At 31.7% G+C, this 12,069-nt stretch overlaps 1 protein-coding gene across 2 annotated transcripts in view; it reads right to left on the reverse strand.

The window, feature by feature from the left end:
- The window catches only part of RhoGEF64C (Rho guanine nucleotide exchange factor at 64C), a 219,296-nt gene that overhangs the window by 12,386 nt on the left and 194,841 nt on the right, over window positions 1-12,069 (reverse strand). For both annotated transcript variants that reach the window (XM_088263029.1, XM_088263038.1), the window contains 2 exons: window positions 6,839-9,373; window positions 6,052-6,329 (listed from right to left, as the gene is read on the reverse strand). In XM_088263029.1, the coding sequence (XP_088119155.1) occupies window positions 6,052-6,329; window positions 6,839-9,373 (2,813 nt within the window). The remainder of the gene's footprint in view (window positions 1-6,051; window positions 6,330-6,838; window positions 9,374-12,069) is intronic.

Below are 12,069 nucleotides of genomic sequence, written 5' to 3' on the forward strand. Positions count from 1 at the left end.
CACAACAACCATCTTTGTTGAATTGAGGAAAGCTTTTATTTAGTAGAGACCCTTTTATTTGTATGCAAGATCTGAACCCCGGATTATATTCACATACTGAGAAACGCCTGAAAACATGATTTAATTTTTTGATATGTGTTTGTTACGGCTAGTTTCGTAAGCATTTGTAGCTTCCGAAAATAGTCGTAACAAAATATTAATACTCAAGTGGTAAAAAACAATTTCAATGTTTTGTACATACGAAAAATTCCAAATGACCACTTTTTATGACCATTTTTTTTAGTAATAGTTAGAAAACAAGATTTTCAAAGGTCGTTTCTATTAATGATTTTAGTTTTTTTCTTTTAAAATTTATTGTACGCGCTTTGGTACATTAGTCAGACATTATTTTATTGTTAGTTATTTTTTGGCAGCAATTTCTTCAAACCGTTATAATTATATATTTAAGCATCTAAGACCATTGCATAAATTCAAGATTAAAAAAATAATAACACATGGATGCTCAATAATGTGCAGGATGGTGAACGTTACACAAGTGCATAAAGTGATCGCTTAAGCCAGCCATATGCCAGATTGTAAGCCCTGGGATGCTTTCATAAAAAAAGGGAAGAACGAGACACGTTTCAAATCCAGTTGAAACACCTTTGAAAAAGAATTTTTCCCTACCGAATAGAAGTAATTTCAATTTTACAACATTTTGTGTGTGTCCAAATACTTGTTCACAAAATCTGGACCTCACATACTAATAAAAGAGTTTCTGCTAATTAAAAAGATTCTTTCGTCTCACCAATAGATGTTTCTAGTGAAGTTCTTGTAATTCAAAAACAATGTTTCAAAATTGGGTCATATACATACATATAACTTCCATGAATTTAAGTAGTGTGGTTGTCAATAATGAGAAGAATTGGTAAATGTTACACGTGTGTTAAAGTGATCACTTAAATTAGCCTATGATGGTAGTCAGCCCCGTAAATGCCCAGACTTCCATATTCTTCTTCATCTTTGATGAGATGTCAAAAATTAATATGAATATCAATTTTATCTATGATACATAGTTACACAAAGTGAACGATGAATGATAAGGAGAATGTCATAGTTAAATCCCAAATTTTTGTATGGAATCCCAAAATGGAACTGGAACTCTTTTGGATCGTGAAGCTGGAATAGTCACACAATTTTAGACATTAGACCACAACGATACGAAAAATATAAAATATTATATTACCACACTATATTACCATACTCCGTCTACGCACCATTGTCCGTGCATCGTTGTTCAAGGTACTTTACGACCTTGAAAATGTGAAAGTTGAGTAATAAATTAAAATTATTATAATGTAATAAAAGCTCATATTATTGTCAAGATATGATATTTTAACACTCCTACGTTTCTCAGTAAAGGCTAACTTATTGTGTGGGTAACCTCGGTCATTTTTTTTTCCCAATAGATTATCTTTGTCAATAATTATATTTTGTTTGAATTGTCATGCACGTATGACACGACTGTTGAATTAAATTTTATCGTTTTATCTATGGTGAAATATCTTATAACATAAAATAAACGTCAATTCGAAAAACCATTTTTCAAATTGTATCTAGTTAGTTTCTACAGTTAGGCTTAAATAGGACAGTTTATAATTGCAACATTTAATGTAACTTCTTATTTTAACTATCTATCTAGGGTTACCGTACTGGAGGTCCCAGGTTCGAATCCCAGGATGGGGTAATATAAGAGATTTTTATTTATTGTTTCGGCATTAACTTTGTGGTAAGACATGTTACAATGATTATAAAGATAACACTTGTTTTTTACCACTTGAGTTTTATTATAGACTACAAGTTTCAGAAGTTAAACTTTCATCTTCCATCATTCATTATTATACAGACCTGAATGATGGAAGTTTAACTTCTGAAACATGTAGTCTATAATAAAACTCAAGTGGTAAAAAACAAGTATTTTCTTTAATCATTGTAAGAGATTTTACATTTTAATATTTATTCAATATTACCCAATAGTACCTGAAGTGGAAGTCTGATCACCTTTCCTTCATGTGTTAACGATCAAGATAACACTGCGTTTATATGATGCAGTGCCTTATGCACCATTGGTTGCGGATAAAAGTTTGAAGAAATTATAAAATTACATTCGAATTATTTTAAAAGTTCACATTTCATTTATTTTGAGTGTGTCCATACACTTGTTCACAAATCTGTGTTTTTTCCATTTAGAAGTTGTGTTTATATATTTTTTTTATTTTAAAATCTCCACATATTTCTTACTTTCAATCCAACGTAGATGCTTGTGAACTCATTTGTTTATTTACAATTTAAACAAGGAGCATCGCAAGATCGTACACATTTTATTAAAACAAGTCATATTATGCATTAATTGGCGAGTTGTGGTCCCGTGGTTAGTGTCGCGGACTCTCGAGTCAGAGTTTCTCGGTTCGAACCCACTCTACTACAATTTGATACCTATTTTTAATAATCAGCTGCTTAAACTCACAGAAATAGTATTAAATTGAAGTATTTTTGTAAGTAATAAAAACACAAATACTTCTCTTTTAATAAAAAAAATCACTTTCTTGTGTATTTTAATGCCTTCATCTACGAGTATTAGCTGTAAATAAATAATCAAAATACTTCGTTAATCTTAAGATGTTCCTTTGTTTGATTCTCGGTTTATTTCATTCCCGTTCAATCTCCAACTCTCCCGACAGCTGACTAGGTATCTCATTCATGAAAGACTAATCAGGTAGACGCATCCAGGATATTAAGCTTGGCTTAATTACTCACGATTTATTTACCAGCTAAGTGGGGCTTATCTCGATATCTTAGTACAAAGAAATCGCTTCCTTCTTCGCTGGTATAGGAGAGCATCAATTTGATGACATGCTTGGCGTGAGAATAATGAGATAATAACTTTCCTACACGATTTCTTACACTGGCTGTTCGGAATGTTCTATTGCACATGAGCATGAATTTTATGTGCATACGTTGTATAAGTTAGGTAATCAAATGTATGTACTAATGCCCATTCCCTATTGTAAAGAATTATTGGGAAAATTTAAATATCTCTGATTAACAGATAAAAATTGATTTGGGGAAAACGCCAAGATATTATGTACCTACACATAAAGAAAACCTGCGAATAATATTGGCTTTATTTGTTTAAAAAATGTATTTCGAGATCTATAGTATGTATATGCAGAATATTTGTGGGGGCCAAATCTTTAGTAGCGTGTACAAAAACAGCTATGGTTGTAATATACATTTTCTTTTTGTTAATTATAAAATATAAAGGCTTAATAAAAAATATAAGTTAAAAAAATACTAACTTGACTTAATGTAAAATTTTTTATAAATAAATTATTACATCATGAATGCATAAAATAAATTACATTTTGGATTGGTAAAAGTAGAAATTAGAAGTAAAGTAAGGAATGTTCCAGATGATCAACAATCAAGATCAAGGCATTTTATTTTTTTTGTATAATATCTAATAAAACAAGAATATAAAATGATATTTTTTAAATCCGTCGGTTTGTTATCTAATTATACAGTAAAATTTTATTATTTAATTCTATTTTGTCTATTAATCCTGGAAAATAAAAGCGGGTTCAGTTTAACCTACATGTTTTAAGTTTTTACCTATGGAGGTATTTCGAAATATGATAAAGTTTAAGATAGCTTATCTACTGAACGTCATAAATGCTAAAAGATTCAACTTTTTACCCACGGCTTATTTGTTTTAAAAGGAGATACGAGAACCTCGAACGTTCTTCTAACTTGTCAACGATTTACGATTCTGGACTACTAATGCCCTGTATCTCAATACACAGACTAGCATACAAGTACATGCTAGTCTGTGTTTTCTTCGGATATTTTGGATACAAACTTTTAAAACTATCCACAGAAAAGAAATTGGCAAGAACGTTAAATTTTAGTTTCTAATATTCAAATTTCCTAATATTCCTGTAAAAATCAATAGAGCTTTTATATGGTATGCTGATCTATTCGATTATTATACAGCAAAATTTTTCCATGAAAAGCTTTAAATAAAATTTTTAAACTTTCTATTTCATCTGATTGTACTCAGACACTGGACTTTGCAGCAAGCCCTGTGAATGCCCAAGCTTTCATAGTTTCTACGTATAAAAATATACTTTATTTCTGTTGATACCTATATGATATTTTAATGATTTCATGTTTCTATCAGGCTTATTTTATGAAACAGACCAACAATTATTTTAATAAAACATTTTTTTAGACAAAGCATCCCTGTTATGTCTGTTGTCTTCGATTAATTTAATTTTCAATGTTCGGAATTTTCAACACAAGTTTTAACACTCTTGGTCAACAATTACATCGATTAAAACGATATTTTTGCACGTAATGAAAGTCAGGAATCAAACAACTTTTATAAATAATAAGGAAATGCTTTCGTGTTCATGAAGTTTTATCATATTTTATTCATAATTTTGTAAATTGATTTATCAACAATATTTCGTTATAAAAGCGAGAAAGAACGTCATTTTATACCATATTTAATATGATTTAAGTAAGAGTTTACAATCTGAATAGACGTATATAAATATACTGGGTATGTTCTAGAATGCGACCGTTAAAACATGGGATGTGAGTAATCATCGTTATTAAGTATCTATAGTTAACAGGACATGTCATTTGGTTGTAATCGATATTACTGCAAAAATTGCGAACATGCAACAGTCAAAACTGGTTTCTTTAATATAACATGTGAGCATCGTTTAGTTGAATGTCAATATTTCCATATGATTCATACGTGTTTATGACGTTTATAAGCCTCGGGTTTCAAAAATGACGCCATTACTAGCAAAAAATATAATAGTTGTTAAATAAACAAGGCAATCGTTTAAACGGGCTGCATAATATTGAGATTTTGGTCAGCTCTTAAATATTTTCTGCCAACAAATATTAAAGGTAGTCAGTTGAACTATCACTTGGTCAGGTAATGTGTTAGAACAAGATTACATTTACATTACAATACATTTATTTTCATACATTTTCAGCGCCTTTACCAATAAAGAGGCGAATTGTTAGTCTTTAATAAAACGTCGGCAATCTGTATTTTTTCCTAATTTACTTTATTCCTTTGGCAATTTAAGAAATAAATTTTCATCTACGCCACAAATCCACCCCTTGAAGAGTCCACTAGCGTCACTTTACAAAAACATCTTCTATTTTATGGTGGTTTCTTGGATACGCCACACATTTCTTAATGATACGTTTGTTGTGTTACGAATTACTGATGGATATTTCATGTTGTGAGAATACAAGTACTTTTATTTGAAAAAATAATACATAAAAAATATGGCAATGCGAACAGTACGAAAAAGTCTACTTCTGCTAAATACTTATGGATAATATTTTGTATCATAAGTAGGTACTTATTTGTTTTTTTATATACAACATATTTTAATAAAGGTTAACAAAATGTGTGTTTTCTTGTTTATGGCATAATTTTTTTTAAAGTATTTAAATCTTTATAAAATAAAATAACTTTGTTTTAATCACTTTTCCGCCTCCGTAGTGTAATGGTCAGCATGCTCGGCTACCGTTCTGGAGGTCCCGGGTTCGATTCCCAAGGGGGGTAAAATAAATATAAGTGATTTTTTCACTGTCATATTTATTCAATATTACCCTGGACTGGTACCTGAAGCGGAGGGCTGATCACCTTTCCTTCATGTGTAAACCATCAAGATGACACTGAGTTTATATGACGCAGTGCCCTATCACCATTGGGGTGCGGATAAGGGTTTTATTATTATTATTTATTAATCTCTTTTAATTGGTTCACTTTTTCCAACCGGTTTTGACAAGAACCTTGTCATCATCAGGGTTTAGGATGACAAGGTTCTTGTCGAAACCGGTTGGAAAAAGTGAACCAATTAAAAGTGATTAAAACAAAGTTGTTTTATTTTATAAAGTTTAGAAAATGCGAAAAATATTCAAGAAAGAATTCTTATAATTTTAAAGAATCCTTGCAATTTACTTAAAATATCAACTTACCTCATCTCCTTGCTCGACCGCAATTTCCAATGCGTCTCTAAGTCTCTCTGCCAAAGCTTGATTGTTCTCTAGCAGCTCTTCCACGTTGAGGAAGATAGCCGAGAGCTGCTCCTGAGTTAGCAGACCAGCTACCAACATGGGTTGGTAAAATTCCTCCAAAATTATCTGCAAGTCTCTACCATACTTCTCTTCTGTTTCGACAATCTCCGTGATGATTTCTTTTCTCTCAGCACGCTTCTTTCCACATTTTCGGCAAACGAGAGGAGCATACATAACACCTGAAATAAAACAGATACTTCATTATTGATGTTTATTAAAACAACTCTAAATTAACAACATTTTGAGTATGTCCAAATACTTGTTCAGAAATCTGGATTTTCTCTAATTATAGGAGTTACTTATCATATTATTTTTTGACATCTCAACATATATGAAGAAGAATATGGAAATCTGAGCATTTACGGGGATATTCATATAAGAATTTCTGCTTAATAAAAAAGCTTCTTCGTCTCACTAATAGATTGTCTCTAGCGAAATTCTAGTAATTTAAGCACAAAGTTTTGAAATAGGATCAAATATATAGAACTTCCAAGAATTTGAGTAGTGTGGTTGTCAATCATGGGTATAATTGGTGGATGTTATACGTTTGTAAAGTGATCACATAAACCAGCCTATGATAGTCGTACGCCCCATAAATGCCCAGACTTCCATATTCTTCTTCATCTACGTTAAGATGTCAAAAAATAATATGAACTCATATTTAAATTTACCTGATTTTTTTGTTTACCTGAATCTGTGACTTGAGTCTCTACAGCCCCATCACAATCCTCGCACAAGTGAATAGGCGTGTTGTTGTCTAGGATGGAGCTTGGAGGAATATTATGCCCTTGCCACCGACTACGTGAACATTTACTCGTCTCCGAACCAACCCCAGAATCATTTCGCTCAATTTCAGAAGAAGATTTTTTACAGGCGGGTGATTTTTCATTTCCCAAATTCGTTATTATAAGTGAGTTGTCTTCGCTGGAGTCAGAACCGTTTGAAAGATTACTCACTCTGCTACTGAGATCTGAACTTTGTCTTTGGTGATCAATTGGTTCTTTAGGACTTTCTCCATCTTCTTCAACACCTATATCATTTGGAGAGTTAAAATTAAACGTGTAGCTATCTTCAGGTACGATTCCACGTTCCTTTGCGTCGACCAAATAGGAAAGAATATCATATTTGGAAGCTCCTTCAAATATTGATCTAGTCATATTTTTCTTATCCTCGTCCATATTTGGTAATGATGTAGGAGGAGGATTTAGTGGTAAAGGCGGTGGCATGTCTCCAATTTCTTCATAAATTGGATCAGCGTTAAGTCTTATGGACTCGTAAAGATGATCATCGTCTATGGTGTTAGAAATCTCTATTTCAGATAATGTAGCATCGACTAACATCTGATAAAATTTAGATCGAGTACAATTATCATCTTCTGTTGACAATTCGCTCGCTGATGCATTATAACAATCTGAAAGCGGATCAACATCTGAAGATGCTCCTCCTATCAACCCGCTCTCGTACTCCATACTTTCGTATGGAGGTGAGCAGGAATTATTTTGGAAATTTGCTGAAGCATTATTCGAATTCGATGGAACTTCAACAATGTTCTTATTTTCTTCACTTGATATCGGAGTCAAACTATTTTCAGCATTTTTGCTGTCACCTTTTCCGCTAGATAATCTTTCTTCTTGCAATTTTAGTAGAGATGCATCAATTAATCTTGACATAGCTTCTTCGTCTTGATTCTCGTTTGATTCAGAGCTTTCTCTAGATTGCTTCAATCTAAGTAACGAGTTCTCGATCAATTTCGCAACAAGATCATTATCCAATCCTTCTGCTAAATGACCTAACATAGGATCTTCTAATAGTTTTGCCACAAAACTAATTCTGCTAAGATTTTTTATTTCTGATTCATTTTTAATAGGATTATTAGCTTCATTGTCTACAATCAAAGGGTTAATAATATCACTGATTGCTTTACCACATACATGTGGTACTAAATTTCTTTTTACTGCTTCTACTGGGTCTTTCAAAAGCTCACTTATTTCTTCAGATGTTGAATTCATGTCAGATGTATTTTCATGGCACCGAGTTCCCCGTAAAGTTTTCCCTGATGACGAATTAGAATTAATTATTGGGCTCTGTTTCATATCTGCTTTATTTTCTTCAGTTTTCTGCTCACTACTTTCATTGGATGTTACTAAATAGCTTTCTGAATTAATAGTTTCATAGTCAACAACGACCATTGTTTTACTTGGGGAGGATATTGTCGGATTAGATACTCTCAACACATTTGCGTCAGTATTATTTTCTTCTTTAGGTTTGTAGGAACTATCATTATTTATATAAATTTGATTGCTGTGTCGAGAGCTCATTTCGGAATTGATATTTTCTGATTCTGAGTAAACACTTATGGTTACGGTATTTCCCATATTCGTCGCCGTGGGGCTTGATGCGTCATTTATTGTAACAGAAGATTGATAAAGTGGTGCATCATTGTTCACATTAACTGTTGAATAACAAGCATCCCCATTTATCATTATAGAAGTTTTTCTATTAGTTTCTTTATTTGATTTATTTTCGTCGTCAGTTTCGTCATTTTGTGTAATGGAAATTTTATGAATACCTGTAGAAGGAAACTTTTTAGATGGACTTTCAGTAGATATTTGAACTGTAGCTTTATCATCTACATCAAATGCTATCATTGCAGATACTTCATCTAAAATGCTTTTGTCTCTAACAAATCTCGTTTTAACATAATTCGGTTCTTTTTTATTGGTGGTTGACAATTTGATTTCTTTTGTTTTTATTCTTGGTGGAGCAGCCGGAAGGTGTTTGTTTTTAGAATCACCGAGTATCACATCTGACCTTTTACTACCATCTGACGTATGGCGTCTATTGACAATAATTTTAGTATCGGAATCGTTTGGAGAACGGAGATGAGAATCGGAGTGAGAATGTTTGATACGGATATTTGGCGATTTCATTTCTTCAGATTCGCAAACTACTCTAATAGCCGAGGAACTTTTGCTTTGCGATGAATCGGAGTCAGAAGGTGGGGTTGGTGGCGGTGGGGGGCGATCTTTAGGGCGAGATGGCTTATCGATATTAACAATCTCCACGAGACTTTGAGTGCTGACAAACGCCTGTCTAGAGTGAGCGCGAGGAGGCCGGGGGCGAAGGGCCATCGTGTCGAGGAAGGAAGGAGGCTCTGGGGACCCCTGCAGTGTAAGACGCTCCGATAAACTTCTTCGTAGTACAACTCCATTTTTTCCAGTACCTGTAACAAAAAGTCATAAGTTATAATTATGGCTTTTTAAACATATATATTTTTTATACAAATAAATCAAGCTGTATCATTTGTATACGCACATCTTGTAAGTAAAATAGTTTATGTATGTTGTTATTAACAAATAATGGTAAAATTTTATGAATATATAATTGTGTACATTTTTATGGAAATGCGCTTTTGAGCAATAAATGAAAACAGATGAGAACTTTATAATTTCAACCCTATAGCAACGACATTTATAAATCCATGATATTATTGTCTTTTTATAAGCGGTAAACACAACTTATATTTTTATCGACAGTCGTGAGTCACTATTACATATATCGGCGTGTAAAATTACTCAATTACAATATAAGTAATATCATTAATGTTGGCGCTGTCTTACACTGAGATAGGGGAAGTTAAAGAAAATAAATCGATGTTTTCAAGAAAACATAGATTTTTTTTTTGCTAAAATGATTTGTAGGTATTTAATTTCGTAACTCTCTATATTATTATCTACCTATCCCTTATTCATATTATATCAATTTATTTTATGTATCAATTTTTAAATCAAACACAGATTTTAAAATAAGTACTTAAATTAAAATAGAGTTTTACAAACTAAACGCCAAATCAATAAAATAAAAAATATTTATCCTTATACTCAGTGATGTATGTATTATACCATATATTTATGGTACTCAATTCAATAAATACAGAGTTATTTTAACTTTATTCGTGGACGGATAAACTAATGCCCCAATCCAGGAAAACTTAAAACTTAAAATAAAATGTAATTATGAACCAATTTAGAAACCTTGTTCTTGAATCAATAGAGCTTCACTAGAGACATCTATTGGTGAGATGGAAAGAAGCTTTTTATTAAGCAGAAACTTTTATATTAGTATGTGAGATCCGAATCCTGGATTGTAATCACACACATGAGAAACGCCAGAAAATACCATTTTCATTTTTATTATTTAAGCTTATAATTTAACCAGACAATTTATTTACAACATTTTGAGTGTGTCCAAATACTTGTTCACAAAATCTGGATTATCTCCAATTACAGGAGTTATTTTCATATTATTTTTGACATTACATCAAAGATGAAGAAGAATATGGAAGTCTGGGCATTTACGGGGCTGACGACCGTCATAGGCTGGTTTAAGTGATCACTTTACACACGTGTAACATTCACCAATTCTACCCATTATTGACAACCACACAATTAAAATGTAATTACACTTAATTTTTTAACCTTATTTACAATCTTAAATTTTCCATTAATTTCAAGATTTCATTTTCAAGCGAAAAACGAATATTACTCTTACGCGATGAATTAAATTCACATGTATTACTCTTTTATTAAAGAAAAATAATTTTGTGAAGGACGACGTTTTATTGATATCCTTCCAATAAAAACAGACATACAAGTGCCACGATATGTTCAGTTTAAACATTTGTGATAAACATTTAAGCATCCCAATAAAACCCTGGTTACTTATTTACGTAGCACATTAGAGCACGGCCGATGGACTCTGCTTCAGCTTTTATTCCGTGAAAGCAGACGATATAATTTAAATAATAGGGGGTAAATCACGGGCGACCTTTGGAATAATGGCGGATGCGGTCGTTAGTCCGTCGCGACGTAATCACGAATAACTTCCTACAATAAATTAGAAAGGATGGAAAATTCCTTTTCAGACGACACTACCCTTATGGTTCGTTGGCAATTATTCAAAATAAATCCGACGTATTGTTATTTTTACTACCTAAAATTAGTAATATGAAGTAACGTTAAGTTAGGTAAACTTAAGTAAGTCTAAGTTGTACCATAAAAAAAAAAGCTTTTGAAAGAGGAGAATTTTTAATAAACTCTTTTAGAGGTATCCTCTCTAATAGTATCTTAAAGAGTTAGTACCTACTTAGAATTAGTAATTTGATCAAGTTAGATAAAGTTAAGTGAGACTAAGATGAGTTAGATGAGTAGTTTTGGTTAAAAAGTCGCGTCATAAAAAAATATTAAAAAACATAAAAGAAAGAGGTGAATTTTAAGTAAACTCTTTAAGAGGTATCATCTCTTAAAGTCTCTTTAAGAGTTTCGAAGAAGCTCGTTGTTATTTTTATTTGTTTACTATTTTATCGATCTTTATTCCTAACCTTGAAGTATGCAAGGCTTTAAGGTTCATATAATACACAAAACACAATATGTCAAATATAATATCCAAAATAAAAACGTAACATAAATGATTAAAAGACAAAACGGTGTAATAAGATAAAATTAAGGGATTAATAAGACTGGTGATGGACTAGTGAGCGATCAGTCTAATGATGAATGATATCGGTAACAACTAAACCCGGTCACAGGTTAGTTAAAATAAAATTGAAAAAAAATTAAGTTGTTGTTTTATTGAATAAAAATCAGTGTAAATCTTAAATCTTGTACAAATAAGGGGTGCTTAATGATTTCATCCAAAAATTAATGATAAAATTATATTTCGTTTAAAAAGGCCATTCAAATATACATATTTTCTGTCGAATTGGGACAGATATTTTTTTGCTTGTATTACATACTACTTAATATTAAAAATTATATGTATTTTGGGTTTAAAAGTCTTTTTTTTAAGTTTTTCTATGTTTAAAACTGAGATATTCCTATATTATTTTAACGACATTATAAGTTGTTCCAGGAAAGATAA

The sequence above is a fragment of the Brachycentrus maculatus genome, unplaced genomic scaffold (genome assembly GCF_059751285.1).
Source record: "Brachycentrus maculatus isolate JH-2025_06_01 unplaced genomic scaffold, ASM5975128v1 h1tg000012l, whole genome shotgun sequence".
In the NCBI taxonomy this organism is placed as follows: Eukaryota; Metazoa; Arthropoda; class Insecta; order Trichoptera; family Brachycentridae; genus Brachycentrus; species Brachycentrus maculatus.